Consider the following 27,842-nt stretch of genomic DNA (forward strand, 5'->3'; position numbering starts at 1 on the left):
TTATTTGTCATAACCTTTATTAGTTTTCCCGCAAGTTAGCAACAATACATCACGTGCCTGTCGTCACTAACCATCTATAAGGCATTTCTATTGTTTTTTGGATCAATTGCACTGTAGATACCACACATCACTGTGTCACACCGCAACATGCGGGAACATCATCTGACGCTTGACATATTTGGAAGGATTACATTTTAAATGCTACCAACTACTTGGTATATTAAAAAAATATATAGATGTATTAATATTACCTAAAGTTTCAAATGAAAAATTAATAAATAAAATAAGTATCATAATCGTATATATTGGACAAAGCCGACGTAGTTCGCGACGAAATAAAACGCCTCAAAATATAAAAAGTGCACTATTCGGCAAAATATCACTCACTACAATATATCGTTTTTAGAGAGAAATCAATTTCTTCGAATATTATATACCTTGGCTATCTATTCACTCCGAGACCCGGGTGTTTCAATTCATTTATCTACTCTTAGATTTCGAAACGCTGCAGGGCTCCGTCATCGTGGCGAAATATACAAGTTACGAGTAAAAGAGAATAAGTGAAGAGTACAGATATGTCTATTACGAGACGAATAATATCTAGTCTCGCGCGAAATCACGATGAACGAACGCGGCGCGCTTCGAGTACGCTTGGCGGAACGCACCGCTGTCTCTCTCTCTCTCTCTCTCTCTCTCTCGGTCGGACGAGTGCCGCGCGTCCTAGTTTTCGTCGTAGAGCGGCGTCGCGTCGCCCAGCGACATGGAGCGCGGCGACGTGTTGGTGTGCGGCGTGGAGCGCAGCGAGTGCGCGCGCGAGGAGCGGCCCGAGGCGGGCCCGTGCGGCGTGGAGCGCGCGTCGTGGCGCGGCGTGGCGCGCATGTCGTGGCGCGGCGTGGCGCGCGCGTCGTGGCGCGGCGTGGAGCGCGGCTCCGAGCGCGGCGTGCCCGTGCCGTCGCTGCGCGGCGTGGCGGGCGTGTCGCGCACCGAGCGGTGCCGCACCCAGTCCTCCGCCGCCTTCTGCCAGTCGGACGGCTCCGCGTACACGGGCAGCTGCACCTGGCGGTGCCGCGGCGCCGCCGGGGTGAGGAAGTCGGGCTGGCGCGGCGTCGTGGCGAAGGGCGTCATGTAGGGCGTCTGCGCGGACGGCGTGTAGGGCGTGTTCACGTAGGCGGGGCCGGGCGTGTGCGCGGGCGTGTGGAAGGCGGGCGTGTGCGGCGCGGGCGTGTGGTAGAGCGCGGAGGCGAGCGCGGCGTGCGGGGTGCGGGCCGCGGGGGTGCGCTGGGCGGGCGTGCCGGAGGGCGGCGGGTCCCGGAAGTGCTCCTTGAACCACCTGAGCAAGCCGCCCAGCGAGTCGAACATGCGCTGCCGGAACTTGTACCCGTCGGGCGTCACCGAGACGTACTCGTGCGTGCAGCGTGCGCGCGGCAAATACGACAGGAGAAACCTGCCGGGGTGGTTCTTAGCGGCGGATATGACGTAGTGAATCTTATTGGGGTTCTTCCCCTTTTCCTCCTTCAGGATCTCCTCGGCCTTATCCCTCATGCCGCCGAGGGGCTTGTAGTATTTGTAGGATATGAGGTCCCGCGCGTGTCCCGCCATGGGAGTGACGTGTCGCGCAATAATTTCATCAAGGTCTTCGAACTCGGAACCTTGTATCCATAAACTACGACCTGCAATATAAATAGAATCGTAAATATCACAAATGAATACACATCTAAAAAAAAAACAACTAAAAACGAGTACAAACCTAAGGAGAACGCATTTTCTTTGCCTTCCTCTCGCACGTCAATGTGCTGACATATACCATCTGCCACCTTCCACGTCACAGTGAGGTGATCAGAACCCTGTAATATCGAGGTTTTTGTTACAGCTATTTTATAAACTAATAACACAGATCTCGTTCGAAATATATAAACGTGAACTTACCTTACTACTAGGTCTGATGATGACTTCACCTTGGGCCATGTTTTCCATAAGTTTTTCAGCCTCTGCAAAACTGATGTTGTGGAAAGCGGGGTGTACTATAACCCGTTTTACGTATTGCAAACGCTCCTTAGTCTGTTTCGCTTCTTTATCCTTACGAATGTCCTTGTCTTCTGCCTCTTGATCGTAATATGGATCTTTTGAAGGCCTAAAATAAATATATTTATTTACTTACTTCTTATACGTAAGTAAGCACCATATTCATATAATTATACTTAATTAACCTCAACGCGATATTTATTAACGCTAGAAGAAAAATTAGGGACATTTAGAACAGTTATTGTATGACAGTGTTGTACCTATACAATAGGCCAGGTCACGATGTTTTAAAAAATATTAGACGCGGACGCAGCAGAACGTGACGCAGAAGTGACGTCATGAAATTTGATCTTGTTTTACCTAATGTAAATGTTTGAAATGCTAAAACCCACCTCCATTCATTATTTTTATCCAATAAATCTGACGATTTCGAAGAGCAATCCACGGAAAATCTTTCAACGTCAATCTTCAAAATTCGACAGTGTATGGTCTGACCTATCCGCACCCTCTCTGTTGGATCTGTCACGTGTCGATCCGATAGATTTTTTATATGAATATATCCTGAAAGACCATTATCGAGACGAATTCTAACCCCCGTTGCTTGACCTGGACATGCGCCTGCATCGAAGTGATTCCATACCTAAAAAATAAAAATAAAGATTGTAGTGTATAAGATATTGTTGTTCCAAAGATAAACAGGATATTAAACGAAAAAATGAAAAATTTAGGCATTAAAAATTACCTCTGAGAGTTCAGGGAAATCATTCTTGTGACAGAAAGGACATTCCCACAAGCCAGTCTCATCGTTCCTGACAGGATTGGCTTGGTCTAACATTTCTCTTTGAGGTTTTCTATGCGTGATACCAATTACTGTCGCTAACACCATTTTTCCTACATAGAACGTCTCCGGAGACTCTTTGGTAAGCATATCAAACAATTCTTCCGCTGTAGGCGAACGATAAGGAACTCTAAGATCCTTATACCTAGAATTTAGTTCTGCTCGTATATCGTATAGCGTTATGCTCTTGTTACCAAAACCTTGACGTTCCAATTCTTCTGCAAATGCGTCAAGGTCCAAGTCTTTAAGTCTTTCTGGAGCTTCAAGGATTTCTTCTAAAGCACCGGCTGGATTAGCGTCTTCATCTTCATACTCTAACGCATCGACGGCCATTTTCCTTGCCCATTCATAAGTTTCTGGGTGAACTCGAGAACCATCCAAAACTTCTATATAAGCTTCGGTACTATCACCCAGACTATTTGTATCAATTTTGATAAAACCAGAACAATTGATAAAGACTTTTGGACCCATATGACATACTGTGACAAGTTGTGTTCTGTTTTCTAGTTTTTGATTGGTTTGTTTAAATAATTTGATGAGAGCTTGTGCCTTTCTTGGACCTAAACCGCATACAAATTGTAACAGTTCTGTTCCTCTTCCTGTTAAAACGGCTTCATTTACATCCACACCGACTTCATTAACACGATTAACAAATTCCAGTTCGATTCCATCAAGTAAGTCTTCTTTTGCTATGTGGTCTTGAAGCGGGTGATACCTTAGACATAGGATTTCTTCATCTGGCCCACAGAGTTGTGATATTTCCATGAGAGGGTCTTGTAATAAGCGAGCTTGACATATCGCCTGCCGTAGCGTATCTGGATATTCTCTGAAGTCATTCTGCAGGAAACAAATTATATATAATTAAATAAAATAATTCACAAAGTATTTCTGCTGTGTGGTTACGACAGTAAACAATATAGCCCTCTCTTTCCGTGAGTGTCGTAAGAGGCTACTAAGGGATAACATAGTTCCACTACCACTTTGTAACTTAAAAAGCCGACCGATGGCAGTATAACCATCCAACTGTTGGCTTTGAAATACACAGGACTATGTCCAGTAGTTGACTGCGATAGGCTGAAGTGATGATGATGACATAGTATTTAATACCCCATAATTCCACAATTACATTATAATAAGAATATGTTCTTTGACAACTTACTCGTCCTTTTATGCTATTGCTGTATATTTTACTTATAGTATTGTCTGCGATTTCTACTGGAATGCGCGGAAACTGTTCGTCCTCAACGAGTTGCTGCACGCATTCCGTGACGTCTGCCTTGACGTTGAGAGCGTCGCGAGACTCACCACCAATCACTATGACGTGGGGTTTCTTACGCAGTATAAATCTGTAGAATCGGTAACAAAAATAATGTTAGTCCCAATTTAGGTGTTATTAAGCACAACTCTAACTTCGTAGTCACTAGATGTAAGTGATAATAATTTTTATCACACACACTTCAGCCTATCGCAGTCCACTGCTGGACATAGGCCTCCCCAAGTTCGCGCCACACATCCCGGTCTTCCGCAATCCTCATCCAGCCTACACCGGCAATCTTACGTAGATCGTCGGTCCAACGGGCCGGAGGACGTCCCACACTGCGTTTTATCACAATCGGTCAAATTAGGAGCCAGCTCAAAGATTAAGGCTACGTAATATTTAGCTAGGCCGTCGGCGCAGTTTCTAGTGGCTATCTGTTCCGCGGGTTCGATTCCCGCCTGAGTCTGGGTGTAATATTTGTATCTATATATTTATATATCTATGATATCCTTGTATATTAATATATATATATATATATATATATATATATATATATATATATATATATATATATATATATATATGAACAGACGACCGTGTGTGTATGTGATATTTATTATTATATATTTTTAATGTAACGAAGTCTACAATAGGCATTCGCGGCATGTCCGCACGGCGTATTGGTGAATCAGACTGTCTTGTGTTCGCTGACAGACGGTACCTCAAAGAAGCAGTCGGCACTCACCGGCGCAGCGCCGTCATGTCGGCCTCCTTGTTGCGGCGCTCCAGCGCGTCCCAGGCGTTGCGGCGCAGCAGCAGGTGCGGCAGGCGCAGGTGGTCCGCCACCTCACCCGCCTGCACCACGCACGCGAAGGCGCAGTGCGCGCGGTCCGGCACGTACGCGATGGACAGCACGCGCACTCCTGCGGCCATCGCATCGAACTCGTTACACCGCTCCCACACTTCGTGGGACTGTTATCGCGACGAGGAATTTGTGACACTAATTATATCTGACGTATATCTAACGGCACGACTAGGGTTGTTGAGGATTTCAAAAGCAACCTAATCTATCCGTAATCTAAATCATCGGGTATCAGATATAAAATCTATCGTTACACCGTAACCGAATTTGATATTATCATTCAACTATCCATATCCGAAATTTCATATCCATAAAATACCTACGCTTTACTCACAATAACTCTCATCCTATAGTCAGTTCAGTCATTGTAAAACATTGAGACCGATATTCGTGGACGGGTCAAACGGTTTACAGAAACTCTATTTCATAATAAGGTGTTCGACAAGCTAATCAAAATTGCCGTAATGGGACATTAACTGTGAAGAAATGCCTAATAATAGAGTAATTATTTAACATGTACTTAAATATTCGCCACATTGTAAATTTTTTTTTTCTACGAATTATTGCTAATTTTACTTGTTTATTTTGTTTGGTGTACAATAAAGTGTAAAATAATAAATATTCCTTAAACGAAATTACCAATTAAGACTCTTGATTTTGAAAGAAAATTGGCAATATGGATAAAATTCAAATATATCGTCACGGTTCTTGATGTAGTAAATACTAATACCAAACATCTAAGGAATATCCCCTACAACTATTTTGAATACTCTCGACTAATAGAATATCAGTAAACCATATGCGTTGTGTTTGCGTTGCCCGATTTTAAGAATCTGAGTTTTCACTTGGAAATAAATAACGAGCATTATTGATTTATATAATAGTTGACGAACAAAATAGTAGAATAACTTAGTAAAAAATGTTGTTTTTTTGTAATAATTCTGTGCTAAAGATCATGATTTACATACCATTGGAAGCATCCCATTCTTCGTCATCATCATCAGACACTCTTGATTCGTAGGGAGCTACTTTCAGCCAGTCGTACAATTTTCGGCGACAGCACCTGTATGTGCACAAATTATATATACATTTTAATACCACCACGGTGATAAACGAGCGTATGGTTTGCCTGATGGTAAGCTGATACCGTAGCTTATGGACACCTCCAAAACTAAAAGGATTGAAAGCGTGTTTCCAATCCTACCCTCGACCTTACCCAGAAGCTCTGGCTACCTTAATTACTAAAGAAACACAACACGAATTGAAATGAATATAATTTGGCTATGATGTTTTATAAGCTTGAGGTACTCCGGCAGTCGAGCTGCTCTATATTTTTAGCAATTTATTTTATTACTGTACCTAAAGTAAAAAAAGTTTTATAATATTAAAATACTTTGTATTCAAACTCACTTTAAAACGTAATCTTTAGATTCTTGTAATAGAACAGCGTGCAATTCTCGTCTAAGCTCCGGCATTACTATTTTGGTGAGAGCGAGTGTGACTGCTTCCGCTCTTAGCTCATTCCACGCTTGAACGGTTGCTGCAAATTCATCCTAAAACAATTAAAAGAAGTCTGTAAGTCCAAATACCAAAAAGAAAGGACAAATATATTCTTAAAAATATAGTATAGTTTTATATAATAAGAAATTATTACTCCAATTTAGTAATCACTAAATTTTCTGCCATTATACCCCGTCCATCAGTTTATTTTCTTTTTACAGCTTAAGCCTATAAATTAGTTTTTTTTTTTTTCGGAATACTATACTATAAAATTCTTAAGTAATGTCATACTTTATTGACGGGTAGTGATTAGTAGTCAAGTGTCATAACAAACAACCATAGACTATCAAACAGTTCTTGAAATACGATAAATCGATCATATGAAAAAAATAATTTTACGTCCTATAATTATTGTTTCTATAAATTTAATATAAAAAGGAATTAAAAATCTATGACTCCAAGATTAATTATTTGCAAGGAATTAAGTCGAAATCTTGGAATTTAATTTCAAACCAAGAGTAAAGAACAATAACTCTATTCATTCATTTTTTATTTTTATTTTTATTTTTTGACGGCTACCTTAAAATGTTTCTATGCACGCATTAGTGAAATTTAACTTTTAAACGCGTGGTTAATAAAGTCTAAATCAAGTTTATATCAAGGGTTATGAGCAAATATACTTGGAAAATCACATACCTACCTACTTATTTATTTATTTTATTTATTTAATTTTGAGGAGGAACAACAGCTAAAATACTTTCACAAATACAAAATTTACATAGAGACACAAAGCGAATAATAGTTCCCCACATATAGAAACAGAAACTACCACAGAAATACATCACTAACCACATATCACATTTTATCTCTAAGATATATCAATGTATCTTTAATAGTGTTGTTATCACAATACCAACAAAATTAAAGAGAGTTAAAGAATGAGTCGCTAATCACCTTTCTAACATACGCACAGCAAGTGTCAAAGAGGTCTATATCAAATTTATTCGCAAACATATTGAATTTGTTACCTGCTCGCCAGAGAAAAGTATTTTGTTTATTGAGGAGTTTGAGGAGACAGAGGGTAGGTAAATTAAAGGATTATTAAGGATTATTAAATTTAATTAAGGATTATTTGTTAATTTAACAAACTAGGTACGTAATCAGGTATACAAATGAAACAAGTAAAATTATTAAATAAAGTAACAACACAACTAATAAACGAATTAATGATTAATGTTTTTTAACTAAAAATATTTTATTAAATCGATTGAAAATTATTCTTAAATAAAATCGATTATTATTCAAATCGAATTGGTAACGTGTGAGGGAGTCACAATTTCAAATTTTATTGAACTGTGAAAAAGAAAATAAACGAATGGGCGGAGTATAAGTATGTTTTACTATTTGTTATACCATTTAAATTGATATTAATAACAATAGTTACATTTGAGGCACATTCTAGTAAAATTAAAATTGTATCAAATACAACTCAAAACAAAGTGCACTTATCAGCTTTATCTACATTTTTTGTGACAAATTAAAACCTTACCTTTTGGTACAACTGCTTCAATTCTTCTAAATAACTAGGGCCAGTGTTGCCCTCAATCTGTTCACTGATGTTTATTTCCAGTAGCTTATCTTCCGCGGCGGTCGTGAGCTTTAGGAACTGATCGCCGGTCAGATCGCGAACTGGCTTCTTCTTAAGGTATTTCATGCTGTGAACAATTTTTTTCTTTTACAATAATGGTCCCAAAATTAATAACTAAATAAATAATTAAATGTGAGTGCGAGAGGGTGGCGCAAAGCTTAGGCAACTCTGCGTTTTCCTGAATAGTGTCCTAGGCAACACAGTCTCTTTCTGACACTGTCTAAATCGAATAAACGATTACGTTTTAATAATGAAAAAAAAAACAAGAAAACAAGCGATGCGCGAACATATCTCGGATAACTTCGTCATTTATGAACCGATTTCGATAATTCTTTATTGTTGGAAAGGAGATATCCCAAGGGTGGTACCATGATAAGGAAACCAGGGAAACCCCTACGGGAAGAAAGGGGGTGGTGCTATTCTACTCGGCCGACACCACACGGCATTAACTTATAAAACTTTTATTAATATTACAATACTATATAGTTAGTGACGACGCGTTAACGCAACGGTCACAGCACTGGTTTGTAGCTGTTGCGCTGGCAGTTGCGGGTTCGATCCCCGCACATGACAAACATTTGTATTGGCCATACAGATTTTTGCCGTGGTGTGGATGTTTGTGCAGTCCTTGACTACCGTGCCCCGGAGAGCACGTTAAGCCGTCGGTTCCGGTTGTTATCATGTACACCTGATAGCCATTGTTACTCATAGTATCCCAATATATTCGCCAACCCCCATTGGAGGATTAAGCTTTGATCTTTCTCCTACATGAGGAAAGAGTCCTATGCCCAGCAGTGAGATATTACAGGCTGAAGCGTATATATTTAGGTTAAATAAATCATAAACTTTAAACTAAATTTTCTCAGATTTCGACACTGCCTCTTACCCGAGCAGTACCATAGTATGGCAGTAGGGCCAGTCAGCATTGGTTAAGTGTTACCTGTATTGCCGTGTATGCACCGTGTGCATATGGGGCACGCAAAGAAGCGTGTGAAGGGTGAAGAGAAGTGAAGTGAAGACTTCACTTTCCACGCTTCTCCGAAGTAAAGTGAAGTGCCGCACATGTACACGGCAGTAGACAGGCGGGTGCGGTACCTGAAGCAGGGGTGTCCCTCGTCGATGTCCTTGAGGCCGCGCGCGGTGGGGCGCACGCTGAGCAGCGCGCGCTCGCGCAGCGCGTCGCGCAGCGGGGCGCGCAGCAGCGGCTCGCGCGCCAGCTGCATGCCGCACATGTACACGGCAGTAGACAGGCGGGTGCGGTACCTGAAGCAGGGGTGTCCCTCGTCGATGTCCTTGAGGCCGCGCGCGGTGGGGCGCACGCTGAGCAGCGCGCGCTCGCGCAGCGCGTCGCGCAGCGTGGCGCGCAGCAGCGGCTCGCGCGCCAGCTGCATGCCGCACATGTACACGGCAGTAGACAGGCGGGTGCGGTACCTGAAGCAGGGGTGTCCCTCGTCGATGTCCTTGAGGCCGCGCGCGGTGGGGCGCACGCTGAGCAGCGCGCGCTCGCGCAGCGTGGCGCGCAGCAGCGGCTCGCGCGCCAGCTGCATGCCGCACATGTACACGGCAGTAGACAGGCGGGTGCGGTACCTGAAGCAGGGGTGTCCCTCGTCGATGTCCTTGAGGCCGCGCGCGGTGGGGCGCACGCTGAGCAGCGCGCGCTCGCGCAGCGCGTCGCGCAGCGTGGCGCGCAGCAGCGGCTCGCGCGCCAGCTGCATGCCGCACATGTACACGGCAGTAGACAGGCGGGTGCGGTACCTGAAGCAGGGGTGTCCCTCGTCGATGTCCTTGAGGCCGCGCGCGGTGGGGCGCACGCTGAGCAGCGCGCGCTCGCGCAGCGCGTCGCGCAGCGTGGCGCGCAGCAGCGGCTCGCGCGCCAGCTGCATGCCGCACATGTACACGGCAGTAGACAGGCGGGTGCGGTACCTGAAGCAGGGGTGTCCCTCGTCGATGTCCTTGAGGCCGCGCGCGGTGGGGCGCACGCTGAGCAGCGCGCGCTCGCGCAGCGCGTCGCGCAGCGTGGCGCGCAGCAGCGGCTCGCGCGCCAGCTGCATGCCGCACATGTACACGGCAGTAGACAGGCGGGTGCGGTACCTGAAGCAGGGGTGTCCCTCGTCGATGTCCTTGAGGCCGCGCGCGGTGGGGCGCACGCTGAGCAGCGCGCGCTCGCGCAGCGCGTCGCGCAGCGTGGCGCGCAGCAGCGGCTCGCGCGCCAGCTGCATGCCGCACATGTACACGGCAGTAGACAGGCGGGTGCGGTACCTGAAGCAGGGGTGTCCCTCGTCGATGTCCTTGAGGCCGCGCGCGGTGGGGCGCACGCTGAGCAGCGCGCGCTCGCGCAGCGCGTCGCGCAGCGTGGCGCGCAGCAGCGGCTCGCGCGCCAGCTGCATGCCGCACATGTACACGGCAGTAGACAGGCGGGTGCGGTACCTGAAGCAGGGGTGTCCCTCGTCGATGTCCTTGAGGCCGCGCGCGGTGGGGCGCACGCTGAGCAGCGCGCGCTCGCGCAGCGCGTCGCGCAGCGTGGCGCGCAGCAGCGGCTCGCGCGCCAGCTGCATGCCGCACATGTACACGGCAGTAGACAGGCGGGTGCGGTACCTGAAGCAGGGGTGTCCCTCGTCGATGTCCTTGAGGCCGCGCGCGGTGGGGCGCACGCTGAGCAGCGCGCGCTCGCGCAGCGCGTCGCGCAGCGTGGCGCGCAGCAGCGGCTCGCGCGCCAGCTGCATGCCGCACATGTACACGGCAGTAGACAGGCGGGTGCGGTACCTGAAGCAGGGGTGTCCCTCGTCGATGTCCTTGAGGCCGCGCGCGGTGGGGCGCACGCTGAGCAGCGCGCGCTCGCGCAGCGCGTCGCGCAGCGTGGCGCGCAGCAGCGGCTCGCGCGCCAGCTGCATGCCGCACATGTACACGGCAGTAGACAGGCGGGTGCGGTACCTGAAGCAGGGGTGTCCCTCGTCGATGTCCTTGAGGCCGCGCGCGGTGGGGCGCACGCTGAGCAGCGCGCGCTCGCGCAGCGCGTCGCGCAGCGTGGCGCGCAGCAGCGGCTCGCGCGCCAGCTGCATGCCGCACATGTACACGGCAGTAGACAGGCGGGTGCGGTACCTGAAGCAGGGGTGTCCCTCGTCGATGTCCTTGAGGCCGCGCGCGGTGGGGCGCACGCTGAGCAGCGCGCGCTCGCGCAGCGCGTCGCGCAGCGTGGCGCGCAGCAGCGGCTCGCGCGCCAGCTGCATGCCGCACATGTACACGGCGCGCCGCAGCGCCTCCGCCGCCGAGAAGCCCGCCGACGTCTGCGACACCACAACACTCACCATCTTTTTTCTTTTTTTTTTTATATAACTAGGTCGTCAAACTAGCGTAAGACGCACGGATGGTAAGCGATTAGCGTAACTTATAGACGTCTGCAACATCTAACCTAACCTACCCCTAATCCCTTTCCCCATGAACACAACACAGTTTGAAAGCAGTATTATCTACCGCTTGTGTACCAATTCCAGCCACCGGCTCTACCTCGAGCTGTAACATCCGTACCATAGACCACACACACAGTCACCACAAATACAATCACACAAACACAACAAACAGTTCAGTCCACTGCCGTGCCTACCCTTCAGTGCCGCCTTTGACTAGCTGCGCCTCGCGCGTATCACCACCACGCTCACTATCTACTTCTCTACCAGTTGTCTAATACTAGCTGGACTTCCGCCCGCTTGACTTCCGATTCCTTAAAAATATTGGTATGAACGGAAGTTGAGAGGAAGATATAAGTTAGTGAAGATAGAAAAAGCGAAAGTTACGTTTTACTGTGGGAGCTAAAAAAGTTTTACTTCAGTCGTGTGGTCTAAAGTACTTCCCGAGTCTGCTTACTCCAAACTTTGAGCAAGATATTTCCTGCTGTACCTTACCTCAACAAAGGTGTGTGGCATATATCATTATATGAGTTACTCATTAGCATTTATTATTCTATCTAAATTGTAACATTATGAAAAACCCGTTCCATGTCTATCTCGCTTATACTTGGCAGTTTTGCAAAATACTAATACTCACAAAGGCTTCGGCGGCCTCTAGCGGTGGTACGGGCGGCTGTTCTACTTCGTGCCTCTGGTAGTTGTCGCGAACATTCTCCGCAAACTGCTCGGGACTTAGACCGAACTTCTTGACCAGTGGCTCTGTTGAAGACGGAATATTTTTTAATATAATAACATACAAAAAATTTAATATAAAAACAAAAAGTATTTCGCAATTTTCACTACTTTTTAATTACTCCATCTTACCTATAGAAGTACATTTTATGTCAATATTCGTTGGCTTTTTTAAATAAAACGAATATTTCAATTTGGGCATTGAAACATCGAATTACAATATAGTACACCACAAAAATAGTACTTGATTACTAGACTATTCGCGTTAAGAAAATAGTAAGTCTGACTCTTAGCTTGACCATTGACTACTTTCTTACATGTCGTGTTCGAAATCTTGCACGAGCAAAACCTCTTTTCAACATAGAAACCTGTCTTAATGCACCAGATATAAAATAGCAGAAACGAGGTAAGTCAAGGTATAAATAAAACGATTTTTTTTTACATACAGAACAGCAGAGACGATGGAAGTAACACATGACTCTTACCGATGCCGGCCTTGCGGCACAGCTCGTAGGGCCCGGAGCGCGCCGCGTACTTAACGTCGGGCTCTTCATCGGGCTGTGCGGCCACGACGGCGGCCGCTGCCTCTTCTGGATCCTCACCGTTCTTCTCCGCCTCTTCACGCGCTAGACGCCTGAAACACAACACAGTTGTTACATACTCTACCGTATTCAGAGAGCCGTGAGATAAAATGTCAACAAACCATAAAAGGGTTCTTTAAACGTCACGATTGATGAAGTTAATATATTTTTATAATTTGATGAAAGAACGATGTCTATAGAACTTACGTAATTTGTACGCAAAGAGCAACACGGAGGGGAGTAGCCATAGCGTTTTTTACAGTTACAAAACTGTCGGTCATTTTTTGCGGGGGGGGATCACACACACACACACACACACACACTTTATCTAATTCCCACACAAAAATAATCATCTATCACCACGAAACTCACACATACTAAATTAAAAACACACTTAAATTTTTCACACACAGATACATTCTGTCATTATAGTATAATGACATGCCGCAACTACACTGACAAGTTGCTTACAGCCGTGGTTGTAACAACTGTCGATACGCATTATCGATAAATTCAAGTACTCGGTTAGAGAAATTGAGTTTTTAAAGTGATACAAAGTTAAGGTGTTATTATACAGATGGACTTTATTTATTATGTACTACAATAATTATCATGTCAAAAATAAACTATATATAAAAAATAACTTATATCATTTTAAAAACCAGGGACAATTGTATCTATTACTGGTTTTTAAAATGGATTAGTATTCTTGAAATATGACGAATACTTTTTTATGGGTTTTCTTTTCTCATTAAGAATGAAATGCTTGTGCCGGTATATTTTTCCACTATTAATCTAGGCAGTTCCCTACTTGAAAGTCAGAGGTATTGAAACGATTTGAGCAAATGACACTATTTCTTGTGGGCGTCCAGGTTAGTCTGTTATTACAAAAAAAAATCCATGTATGCCTTAAATTTGGATCTTTAGGAAGCCTGACAAAATTAATATTAATTATGGTCGAAGTTCACATGAACTAATTCAAGTAAAATTTGTTAATACTCGTAAGTATTATATTATACTTAATTTAACGCAATTTTATTATAAAACTATGTATATTAAAATTAAGCTCGCAATATTATATAAATACATCAGAATCTCAAAAATGTCTGTCTCCTCCTTTGCCTTTGCCATTTTTATCGATAACTATCTACAAACAAACCGGTAACAACACTATCGCTCAGCGACAGAAATTTCTCGGAAATAGACTCGGATCAGTTGCTCGACCGATCCACAACATATTGTATGAGGGCAAGCGACCTGTGTTGGTAAACAAATCCGAAACAACACGACCGATAACATTTGTAATTTTTATGTTTAAAAAAGATTTAAAACAAGTATACAGTAAATAATGTATTTAAAAAATACTTACATATGAAAGGTAACGCCATCTTTTAGTAAATTTGACGTGGCAGATCTCTTTTTGCAGCAAAAAACAGAACAATATGGCATTTTTTGAAGGACGTTGATTCAATCGCGCAACTAGATTCAGTCTAGTGATCAGTTCGTCTGCAACTAGTTTTATTGTACGCGTAGGACTATTTGGACTTATACCTTGACAGAGAGGAACGCCTGTATATGGGTACTCCCCTCCGTGTTGCTCTATATTTGTACGTTATTCTTTCCGACTTATTTGAACTCGAATATGATAAATACCTTCAATTATTTTCTTAATTTTAATTATTTATTAAATAGAGTATTAAAAGAGTATTTTTTTGAGTGCTTCTACATGTAAACACATGTAGAAGCACCCAAAAAAATACTCGATTCCCAAACTTCGAACGCATTTTAATACTACTAAATCATAGACCACATAAAAAAAAATGTGTGTTATTATATATTGATTGAAATGAAATGGAATGAAATTTATTAAACAGAAACAGAAAATATTTTTACAATTTCAGACATATATATGTTGTAGTTACGTTATAAAATACAGACAAAACAGTATATATGTAAGGAAGCTCTATTTCTAATCTATTCAATACGTATTTCCTTAATCCTTTAATCATATTAATTTCTTTTTAAGTGCTCGCTTATACTATAAAGAACCTTATTGGTGTCTTTTAAGACTCTTGGATTCATAGACTTTATATGCTCATTTATTTTGTATATGCTTATTTTAATTGTTTAATAATATATCTGTACACTGTATTTTAAACCCCTGCCGCCTAAAGTAGGAAAGTCCTGTATCTTAGGCAGGCAGTGATTCCTCCAGTAATTATAGATATTATAATATTTTTTTTTGTGTTTTGTTTTAGTATCCTGATAGATAAATACCTTCTAACTACTTGACGAGTTGTGCAATTATTTATACAATATAATATAAATTATATATAGTTAACATAACTGTGTAAACAAAGTATAGAAACTAAATGCATAATTTGTTTTTATCGAGGAGTCAGGCATTCAAACAATACAACATAAGAACAGTACAACCAGCTGCTAAACAAATGAAAAACCCTAAAATAAATGAAATAGAAATAAATAACAGCGATATAAAAGTTTGAGAAACATTTTGTCTCAAGCCCAAATGAATAGTTATTGATACATTGCCAGTGATGGCGATCTTGCTTTGTAGCTATGTGACACTATGTAACTATTTAATCGTGACATTTTTAATATTCTTGTCTTAATGTCAAAATAGATTAATGAGTAAGTTTTAAAAAAAATGGTGACGATGGAATAAAAACAATCGGACGGACAATTAACGTGGACATCAATATGGGAATAATGGACAATTGGGGAATATATATTTTTTAATTCACTAGATCAGCAAATAGCATACGGCTCACCTGGTGGTAAGCTAATGGTAACCGTTTACCATCAGGTGCTTGCATTCAGGTACAGGCAGAGCTTAAAAATAAAGTAAAATGATGATTGAAAAGTACTTATGAAGCCTTACTTAAATAATATTTGATTTCGATTTTGAAGGGTAATCTCATTTTCACTATACATAAAATCTATATAAAAAAAACCCCTTTGATGAATAATAATAAATATTGATTGACTTACTTCTTTTCCTCTAACTCCTTTTTCTTTTCTTTCATGCGTTGCAATCTCTGCATTTCAGGCAAATCGTTGGAGTAATACAAGAAGAAATGTGAGTGAGCGTCACGGAGTTCCTCGGGAGTCTGTACATTCTTGATTCTGAAAAATAAAAATTAAATCCCTTCTATGATATATGTATTGCATATACTAATAGTACAAAACTACAAATTAAAACGTAATTTATGTTAAAGATGGTGATGAAGATGAGGTATGATTTTTCACAGGTCACTTTTAACTAAATCAGTCACTAGCGATTAAAAAAAAATGTAACAATGGTCAATACGCATCGTTCTACCTATACAATTATGCCTTTGCATAACATTAATTTCAAATAAATAACTATGAATTATTATTCCAACCTTATTTTTTAACTACTGTTAAGGAAAAAGATTATTCAGTATCATCTGATATCTCACCTCTCAATATCCTCATCTTTGATGAGCCTCATGTTGTCAGGTATCGGTGCGTCCGGATCTGCCATAACTTTATCCAGTTGAAATTCGCGCATATTCTCGACGAGTCGAAGCAAATTCTCTTTACGCTGTTTTAACTGACACCACTGCAACAAGTAATATCTGTATGTTATATATAATTATAATATATTGTAATATACGAGAGACTAATTTCCTCCTAATTAAACAAAATAAAAAAAGGTTATTTTTACTTAAGGTTCATTGGAAAATATTATTCTGTTGTTTATTAAAGAGTTTCGATCAAAGGGTCAGAAAGTTTGAAAATTAAAATATGCTCTATTTATATATAGATGTTTCGGTTTTCTGAGTTAAGTTGACATTAAAGGTACATGTGTAATATGATGGATGTCAACAAAAAAATAATTAACAAAATAAAAAAATTATTATTTATTAAATCACTTTGAAACTAAAACATATCAACTTAGTACAAATGAAACAACTTTATAGAAATATTACCTTAGCATCGTACTTGTAGACCTTCCACAGGTCATTTATACTCAGCTCAGGTTGGACGTACTCCTTGCGGTAGAATGCTATGAATGGCACCTCCAAAGTCTGATTTCTCATAAAATCTAAGGCTTGTCGGATCTTCACTACAGTACTGGATCCTCTGCAAAAATAGAATTCTATAGTACCTTGTTATTATAGTTGTTGAATATATACAATATTCGAAAAATAGGCTGTGCTAAAAATAAAAATTAAAATTAAAACAGATTTAGTCAAAAAGCGGTACAACTGCGTTAATTGATACACAACCGCTCTGGTGCAGTGGTGCGAGTAGTCGCCTAAAACACCGACGTTTTGCGGGTTCGAAGTCCGCTCGAGATGGGTATCTTACAGTTTGGATGTGTGTCCTTGTCGGTCTACACACCTCTGCCTCGGAGAGCGCGTTGAGCCGTCGGTCCTGGTTTTTATCAATAATACCTGATAGCAATCGTTATTCACAGTAGGGAACATATCCGCCAAGCCGCAGTGGAACAAAGTGGTGAATTAAGCTCCAATTCTTCTCTACATGGAAAAAGAGGCCTATGCCCAACAGTGGGATGTCACAGGCTGAATGCGATGCGAATTCATAAAGATATTCTTAGTAAATAAATAAACATAGTACATACAAGTATACATATTACAATGATGACTCTATGACAATTAATCAGTCAGTCAAACAGTCAGTTCAGCCTATTACAGTCCACTGCTGTACATAGGCCTCCCCAAGTTCGCACCAGACATCCCGGTTTTCCGCAATCCTCATCCAGCCTACACCGGCAATCTTACGCAGGTCGTCGGTCCAACGGGCCGGAGGACGTCCCACACTGCGTTTGCCAAGACGCGGTCTCTACTCTCCAACGGCCATCGGTCCTGCGACACAGATGACCAGCCCACTGCCACTTCAACTTGCTAATTCAGTGGGCTATGTCGGTTACTTTCGTTCTCTCGCGGATAGTCTCATTTCTAATCCTATCTTTGAGAGAAACCCCAAGCATAGCCCGTTCCATTGCACGTTGAGAGACTTTAAACTTGTGGATCAGTCATTGTCAGTGTCCACGTCTCGGCTCCGTATGTTAATATAGGCAGGACGCATTGCTCGAAGACTTTTGTCTTCAAGCATTGCAGAATCTTTGAAGTGAATTAATAACTATATACTATTCATTAAATAATACCACATACCGTCTAGACCGCTCTCTAGCCTCTTGTGCATCTGCCTTCGAAACGGGAGGCTTTAAGAAAGCTTGTTTGTAGATCCATTCGGCTTCATCTTCCAGTTCAGTGCTGCCTTCCTCCACCGGAGTTATAGGCACTTCTCGGATTTGCATTCTCTCAGGGACATCGGTTTTACGTATCTATACAGGAATAAAAATATTATTAGAATACATTACTTTTCAGTCCTATTTCGCTAATAACTAATAAAATATTAGACGTATAATGTATTTAAGAGTTAAAAATTAGGGATATATTTATCTTTTTCAGTATCAAACTTCACTTTGGTTTAATAACTTTTAGTCTCGTTACTTGAAGTGAAGAAGACCCCAATAACATATTTTACCTCTTGCCAATAAATTCTTGTGAATTTGTTTCAATCCTGTGTGTAATAACAACATTGATACAAAATCTCAGATGTAAATAAAATCATATATTAGAATGCTTGTTAAAGTTTGATAAAACACAAGAAATAAATCTATATACATTTTTTTTAGCTTTTTACGTAATGTCATATAAATCTCTGAATCCATAAAACACAGATTTTTTATAAAATAAACTCTAGCGTTACATACCTCATTATCCAAGTCGGTAAAATGACTCCTCTTCAGCTCACTCGGTTCATAAATCTCAAATATGGACTTCTTGCTAGGTCTCTTAGCTGTGCCTTTTTTAGTCCTTCTTTTTTCGCCTATTGAAGAAAATAAATAACTATTTATCAAAATCGTTTTGGGGGTGCATGTGATGAACAGGGTGTAAAGTTCCTCATCCACCATTGAAAAGGGAAGATCCTCCGACCAGACGGGTGTTGAGTCTGGTGGGCTACTGCCCGACATTTGCTGTCAGGTTCCTGTATATATCTTCAATTTTCGAATAACTTTAATATCGCGATGTAGAATACGTCAGTTCTTAGTTCGTATGTTGCGAGATAGATGTCACTACATCGTAATTATCATCACTTCAGCTTATCGCAGTCCGCTGCTGGACAAAGGCCTCCAAAAGTTCGCACCAAAAATGTCCTGAGCTCATGCGTTGCCCATAGTCACCACGCTGGGCGGGTTGGTGACCGCAGGGCTGGCTTTGTCGCACCGAAGACGCTGCTGCCCGTCTTCGAACTGTGCTAACGACACCCACGGAAAGAGAGGGGGTGGCTATATCTTTACTGCCGTGACCATACAGCAGCAAAATCGTAATTATATGAAGACCAAAATAACTTTAATTTTTTGTATTTATTGATTTGTCGTGCATAATACCTCTACAGTAGTAGACAAGAACTATTCATAGTTAGAAAGTAAGTTTCAATTAGTGTCATACTCTTCTGTTTATTGTTTTAAAACTATAATTCTGCATCAAAGTACCTATTTCCCTTTTTAATTTATTGCATAAGCACAAGAAATCAAGTTGGCACTATATGTCTTGCCAGTGGAATTTGAACTATATATATTCGAGTAAGCCCGTACATATTGCATTTTCCATGAAAAAGGTTGCGTCAGATACTCTGACGTTTGTGGCCTTCTAAGAAAACGAGTGTGCTTTAGACCACAAGACTAAAGTAAAATTTCTGCACAATAGGCCTGCATTGTGTCTTTGATATACAAAGCGTAACTGCCTATGAGAGAAAGAGAGAAAAAAAATGTTTACTCGCACTTGTCGCTCTTGCTCCGTTCGCCTCGCCCGATCACACTTTTCATAACGCTCTCATCACGCATTCATCAGCTTACTTTCGAAGTCAAGCGCGCGTAAAGAAGTTTTACTTCAATAAGCAATAATTTTACATATATTTCATATTTTCTTCATATTTTAAATTTCCTGTTCAATAACGACCATAACAAGTAAAACGTCTATCATTTTATGACCTCGGACTTGGGCACTCAAAGCATACTGTATAGTTTACGCCTAACTTTAAATTTTTTTACTCATTTGATGAATCACAAAAGCATTAAAATAATTAACTTACCCTCCTCGTCCTCATCATCAATATACTCAAAGTCATCATCTTCCTCATCCTCATAATCTTCTTCACCATATTTCTCAAACTCATCGTAATCAAAGTCCACACCGAATATATCTTGACCTTCTTGCAAGGAACTGTAAAATTTATTTTAAATAAATGGCAATGGAGTTTTTGAGTAATAATATCTGTAATAAGCATATTGTATACAATTTTTAATTTCTATTTATTATATTATTCTTATTATTAGATTGCTTGGTTATTTCTTACAAATGTTTCAAAGTCTAACTCAATTGAAGGTATATCATTTCACTCAATTATACTGAAAAGAGTGAAAAGTTTTTATTTTTTATTTTTTATTTCTTATTGATAATAATCTTTTAAATTTCTGAACTGAATTTAACATCTGATGTAACATTACATTTTTAAGGAGTAATTGAGGATATAACTTTTACTACTACATTTCAAAAACGACAGCATTAAAATTAAATGTCAACCAATTTCTACGCCAATATGTATCCAAATATATAAATTCTATTGAGTAAGGAAAGTAAGTATCTTACGCATCAGCAAACATAGGTTTCCGTTTCTTTTTTCTTTCAGCTATTGGTCTGCCATCATCATCTACTATAAAATCATCAGCATCTGATTCCATATCCTCGTTCTCGTCATCATACTCAACTTCCCTTGGAGCAGCTGATTCTGAACGATTTTCATCCTCCTTAATTAACAGAAAAAACGTATTGAAGAAGCAAAATTTTTGGCAATTTCGTAATAGACAAAACATAATTTGTAATTAATTTTTAAAGTTATATCAAATATTATATATAACAATCACCACCAGTAATTAGTACCGTCGGACAAAAAATGTTTTAATTTACTTATTATAATAAATATACATGTAATTAGCAAATATACTATATAACAGCTATGTATCTTGATAGCTAAGATCTTGTTATAACTTAATGGAAAAATTTATGACAACTTTTTTAATTTCTTTTTTAAAGTTGTATTCATGTTGAATACTTCATAGTGATATACTTATTAAATTATATTAACAGATCCCATTTTATTAATTGTATTCATTAAATAATTTGTTTTCGTTGTGATTAAATTATTAGATTACAGTTCCTATTTTACACAAAAAAGTTAACTAATTACTATAATTAGTTAATGCTAAGTTAACTAATTACTATAATTAGTTAATAAGCTGCAATAATATAAGGTATTATAACAATCTATTAAAGGCTTGTTTCACTAGTTGTGGATAGCGATGGATGATGATATCCAAAAATATATAATCCAACGATAACAGTTTTTGATGTATTAATCTCTCTTTTTCCTTAAAATTCCGCTATATTTGATATATTCCTATTCGCAAACAGATCCTAATGGCCTATTCTACTTGCTGCTGTTTGGCTATATGCAGCTTGTGAACTAAAATTTTTCCAAAACTGTTGAAACAGGCTGTAAGACAATTATATTACAAACATATAGTTATTGTAAGTTATTTAGATAAGGCTTTAGATTGAGAAGTGTTGAATTATCTAAGCTCAAAATTTGACCGTTTATCGGCATAATTTCGTTACAAAAAAAATAACCTTAAACTATCTAACTTCTAAATTAGACCGTTTATCGACATAATTTCGTTATAAAAAAAAATAACCCTAACCTATCTAACTTCAAAATGACGGTTCTTAATCTAAAGCCGAGCCATTATTTATGCCCATACCTCATCAGAACCACCAACAAACAACTTTTCAGCGATGACCTCTCTCTCCAGCTCTGGATCATCGGCACCTTCGTTGTCACTGTCGTCATCCTCTAGACGCCGCAGTCTTTTGAATTTATTCTATAAATGTTATCACTTATTTTATAGTTTCTGTTAGAAACTTTGTATATTTATGAAAAATAAAAGAGATAAAAATAAAAAAGAATATGTAATAGCTTAGAATTTACAAGTATATAGCAATAACATAATTGGTATCATGAATATGACATGACATGACACACACGTGTACACGCCATTTTTGGCGCGAACTTGTGGAGGCCTATGTCCAGCAGTGGACTTCAATAGGCTGAAATGATATCATGAATATAGCCCCATACATTGCCAGTAAAAAGTTTGAGGAAAATGATAATAACGAAAAATAAAATTTACTTTATTTATAGTGTATGAAGATAAAATTATAATATTTCATTACATTAAGTTCATCAACTAAATGATAATAGATTTTTTAATATAGGTCAGATTTAGGTCATATTCTCACAGCTTTCTTGTAAAGTTGTCTATGAGCCTTGGTGTGAAAAAGGGCAATCTTTACAAACAAATATATCATACCTATATTTTTAGCACTCCTACCATTTGTCCCATCTAAAGTATCAAAATTTATCATGTTGTGTAAATTTGTATTCAATAGTAAATAATAGCTAATTATTTACAAATACAGGTACATACTTTTAAAACATTTAACCTGTTATAAGGCGCGCAATAAGCATTTAGCTTACAAAAAAAATAATTTCAAATCCACCTGCAGTTGCAGTGGACACACTAAAATACTATCCAAATCCGCATGCAGTTTCAGTGGACACACTAATTTACTATTCAAATCCACCTGCAATTGCAGTGGACACACTAAAGTACTATCAAATCTACCTACAGTTACAGTGGATTTGAATAGTAGGTTAGTGTGTTTATTCTGCGACATTAAAAAATGCGGCTTTTTGATCATCGCACACTCGTCTACGTAATTTTTTTTTGTGCCTAATGTATTTTGTACATTTTTCATGTCATATTCTTTTTAAATGTTATAAATAAAGAAATATCATGCATTATTAGGTCAGCATAAAAATATTAAAACAGCACATAGCATATACATAGCTGTAAGATGACTGATGAACCCTTCAAAACACATTTGATGAGTAGACCAATTGATTATGAGAAGAATTTGATTAAGATAAAAATTAGTTTATAAGATAAAAGTTAGTCCTTAGAGTGACTATATATATGTGAGTATATAATTGTGTTTGCTGGCAAACGAAAAAAAACCATCTTTAATTACATCAACAAGTAATACAACATAGGTAGACGAAAAATTAGTCAAGTAAACACGTATTATCGAAGATTACTCCAAAAGTTGTAATCAGATCTCTATTAAATTTAAATGACTACATGATAAACATCGGCTTTCGATTAAATTAAAAGTCATCAAAATAGGTATACCCAGTAAAAAGTTACGCGGATTTTCGAGGGTTTCCCTCGATTTCTCTGGGATCCCATCATCAGATCCTAGTTTCCTTATCATGGTACCACACTTAGGATATCTCCTTTTCAACAAAAAAAGAAATATCAAAATCGGTTCATAAACAACGAAGTTCTCCCCGAACATACATAAAAAAAAAGATACGGTACCAAACTAGGGATATTTCCTTTCCAACGAAACAATAATTATCAAAATCAGTTTATAAACGACGGAGTTATCCCCGAACATACATAATATATATACGGTCGAATTGAGTAACCTCCTTTTTTTGAAGTCGGTTAAAAAACTAAAATCCTTGCAATTTCTCTAGTTCTTGAAACCACAGTGACTGACCATTTTTCTTCTCTTCTATGCATGTTATGTAAAAAAATTAAATCCAAAACAACCTCCAATAATATAACAAAAGTAGATTTTGCGAAAATTGACAAACAAATGAACGAAATTGATTTTATCCCCATTTATTCTATTAAGGACCCTAATATTGCTGCTGACACTCTGGTGAATATGCTATAAGGTGCTATTTCTAATAGTACCAATGTTATTAAATTACCTGCTAGGAGGAAAAAAATCGTAAAACCCCAGGGTTTTACGATTACACCTGGGCTCTTGCGGTGTATACGACAGGGATTCACTACATAAAAAATTAAAAAAGTCGCCCAATAATAGTATTCTCGAAATTAGTTATAAACGATACAGAAACTTTTGCAATAAAATTTTAAAAAAAGTTAAACGACAATACGATACCGAAGAACTTACTAAGGCTGGAAATAATTCTAAGATTCTCTGGGACAAATTGAAAAAGATTACAAATATATCAAAATCACAACATTCACCCAATCACCTACTATCTCACGCCGAATCACCCTCACAGAACTGTAATCACATAAACAATTTTTTTGTTGAAACACCAAAAAATCTAGCTGACAAAATCAACTGCAAAGACCCATCATCTCAACCTATGTGCATACCATATACCAGACTAACAAACACCTTTGTTTTAAATGAAACGAATCCTAAAGAAATCATGGCTGTAATTAACTCTCTAAGAACAAATGCAGAGACAGGATGGGATGGAATATCACCTGCTACTTTAAAAAGATACTCTTCATTACTTTCACTAGCGTTATGTTATATTTTCAACTTGTGCTTTCAGACTGGGATTTTTCCAACAGCATTCAAAAAGGCAATTATTCATCCAATTTTTAAGGGAGGCGATGTAAGGCCTTTTAATAACTATCACCCTATAGCGATTCTTACTTCTCTATCGAAAGTTCTCGAGCGTTTAATAAATAATTGATTAGTAAATTTCCTTGAAAAGTTTAATGCTATTTCTCCACAACAATTCGGTTTTAGACGGAATAATGTAAGTACCGCTGATGCAGTTCAAAACCTGATGGACTTCACCATAACCAAATTAAATAACCACAACAAAGTACTCACCATATTTCTTGACCTTGGTAAAGCTTTTGACACCATTCCTAAGTCCAAACTGTTATTAAAATTAGACACATTGGGAATAAGAGGTTTACAATTGGACTTATTCCAAAGCTACCTGACAAATCGGACACATATGGTTAAACTGGGTAACCATATTAGCAATGAAATTTCAATTACCTGTGGAGTGCTACAAGGCAGTATTCTTGGTCCTACATTGTTTTTAGCCTACATTAATGATTTATGCAATTTGTACACCCCTAATTCAAAAATAGTGTCTTTTGCTGATGACACAGCACAAACTTTTTATGGAAACTGGTGGGCTGGAGTCCAGATTATTGCTCAAAACGGTCTTCAAAAAGTTTACATATGATTGGCTTCTTTCACATACTACATACGCTAATAATACATCAAAAAAAAATTTATTACTATTTCACCAAAATCACAACTCCAAACTCCTACCATATTGAAAGCTCACTCCTGTCACGCATACTCACAAATAAACACAGCACGCAAATGTCCTTTCATAACCACCGTTGATAATATACGATACTTAGGTATATATGTACATAGATAAAACTCTTAACTTTAAAACACACATTTATCTTCTTACAACTAGGGTAAGGAAACTTATTTATATTTTTAAAAACCTACGACATGTTGCCAACTGTCATGTAATACGCACAGTCTATCATGCCTTATGTCAAACAATTATTACCTACTGGCGTTGCTTCTTCCGCAATAAAACCGCTGGAAGTAACCACATTTAAGCCTCTTGTTTACCCAACTACAGAACTTTACAAAACATGGAATGTTCTCAACGTCAGACAGCACTATATTTTACAGACTCTTCTTATGCAACACAGAAAGACCCCTTATTCCGATCCAAAAACGACAAAAAGACAAGATATTTACTATCCCACAGTCGAATTATGCCTTCACAAAACGATTTAATTATTTTCTTGGGCCATATCTATATAATAAACTAAATATAAAATAACCTATCTATTCCTTACCCTATTCAACTTGCAAAAGAACCATCCGTTGCTTTCTTCTTTCTGAAACTTATGACGAAACGGAAGAACTCCTAAAACTGATTGCTTAATTCGGTCACCATGTAGTGCATCCACCAAATTTCCTGATAAAAGACATATCAGCACACTTGCACACACAGAAACATACACACAAACATACACACCAACACAAACATACACACCAACAACATACACTACACTACTATATACATACTATACACATACACGCACACACAAATACATATTGGTAACCCTTAGTTGAAATCATGCAGACATATCTGTTACAAAATTACTATCTTTATTTCATATTTTTCCTTGATTTTGTTTGTTTTTTATGTTTTATTATTTCACTCTTAACCTACTTAAAAAATTATGCATATAATCTTTTGTAGAATATAATGTAACTTTATAATCTATAATGTAGCTTTGAATTCTGAACAACTCGTGGCAAACTAATGAAAAGTAGAAATTGCTGAATTGTTGGGAGGAAAATTGCTTCTCCTTAATACAGATAGCTTAGCTACCTAGCTAGGAGAAGTAGAGATCATACTTAGTAATTACTTTTAAATTACACCTAGAAACTGATTGCCCCTTTTTTGTTACTTGTTACTTGAATATGTTGTGTAAATACGGAAATAAATAAATAAATAAATGTAAATGTATATTTAAAAATCAATGTGGTTTTTATTCATTACAATTAGTTTTTATGGCGAGACTATATTACCTTTACAAAGAAATGAACATTTTAAGGCATATGAGTACTTTGCATGCGCCCCTATTCATAGTATTTTTAGGGCTTACCTTCTCACTGGTTAAATGATAATATTGATGTAACATATGACCTAATGTAATATGTACTTAATTATGATGCCTAAGGTCAGAAAAATTCAATGACTCATTATTTTACAACATCCAACTTGTTAAGCTTTCACTTTCTTTATCAATGAGGAAACAAATTATTTTATCTGGGAACAATTATAGTACTTACTCTAGCAACTTTTACACCTAAATTCTCTTCAATCAAGTCATAATCTTCATCCTCTAACCTATCGTCTAGTTCATCATCACTCTTTTTCCTCTTTTTTGGACCTTCACTAGCGTCCGAGTCTTCACCATCACTCCCAGACTCTTCTATTGGTGCATCATCAATTAAATCTTTCAACTCTTCTCGGAGTCGTTCCTCGTCATCTGAAATATATTAACAACGTGACTGCATAGTCATTTTATGCCTCTAATGGTATAAAATAATTAATATTTACATTTAAAGAATTCAATTTAATTCTATTTTATAGAATTTATAGTACTACATCTGACAAACGTTTCAATTGATTATATGAGTGCATAATCTCTTTGGTTAAGTCTATGTACGTGTAAAATACACGATAATAACACGAACCCTCATCATCTTCTTCGTCGTCGCTTTGCACCGCAGCTTTACGTTTTGGCTTTTTCCGTTCCGCTGGTTTCTCGTCTTCTTCCGAGTCCAACTAATCATACAAAAAATAGTACCTATTTTATCACAAACTTTAGCGTGTAATTAAAAAGAATGTATAGGACGTAATCAAAAACGAAACATGCATTGTTTCTCATTATACTAACCTCGCTCTCCTCAGCTTCGGATTCCAAAAAATCAGCCATGTTCACTTAATTATAAACACAATTAGTTTTCTACTTATATCACTAAAAAGAAGATAGTTTCACTACCTAATAAATATAAAAGAGAAATGAAAGCCTACAAAGAACAGAAATCACTAAGTCGCGTCATAAACAACATTTTTTTTCTGTATTGCTATATGCAGGATAATATTTCTCAAAAATTATAATGTCACTAATGTAAGTAAGGAAAAAAAATGCTAAGAATGTTGGGTCTCTTTGGCCATACATAATATAGTTTTTAAATATATGCAAAATTGTTTCAAAATAATAAATTTCGTGCAATGTAGCAATATAAAAATATTATTATACATTGTCTTTTTATTAATTTTGACTGATATACGGAAAAATCTTCGTTAATTGTATTGGAGTATTAGCATTTACCCTTTTTATTGAATATATTTTAAATATGAACAAATAAATAAATTAAATTTTTATAAATAACA

General features: G+C 38.9%; 1 protein-coding gene across 1 annotated transcript; it reads right to left on the reverse strand.

Annotated features, from left to right (window-relative positions):
* On the reverse strand, window positions 1–27,577 carry LOC123656315 (transcription elongation factor SPT6). Its single transcript, XM_045592018.1, has 24 exons — window positions 27,343–27,577; window positions 27,140–27,230; window positions 26,732–26,931; window positions 21,745–21,864; window positions 20,576–20,733; window positions 20,019–20,149; window positions 18,637–18,752; window positions 18,032–18,204; window positions 16,823–16,976; window positions 16,310–16,452; window positions 15,858–15,992; window positions 12,750–12,898; window positions 12,170–12,291; window positions 11,228–11,412; window positions 8,030–8,195; window positions 6,391–6,533; window positions 5,949–6,043; window positions 4,864–5,041; window positions 4,020–4,206; window positions 2,765–3,697; window positions 2,415–2,662; window positions 1,927–2,131; window positions 1,748–1,844; window positions 1–1,670 (listed from the first exon to the last, which is right to left on the reverse strand). Exons 1-24 carry the CDS (start codon window positions 27,379–27,381, stop codon window positions 721–723), a joined length of 5,118 nt encoding a protein of 1,705 aa, XP_045447974.1. The 5' UTR covers window positions 27,382–27,577; the 3' UTR covers window positions 1–720.
* Between the last annotated feature and the right edge of the window lie 265 nt (window positions 27,578–27,842).

This window comes from Melitaea cinxia, chromosome 9, assembly GCF_905220565.1.
Source record: "Melitaea cinxia chromosome 9, ilMelCinx1.1, whole genome shotgun sequence".
NCBI classification, from domain to species: Eukaryota; Metazoa; Arthropoda; class Insecta; order Lepidoptera; family Nymphalidae; genus Melitaea; species Melitaea cinxia.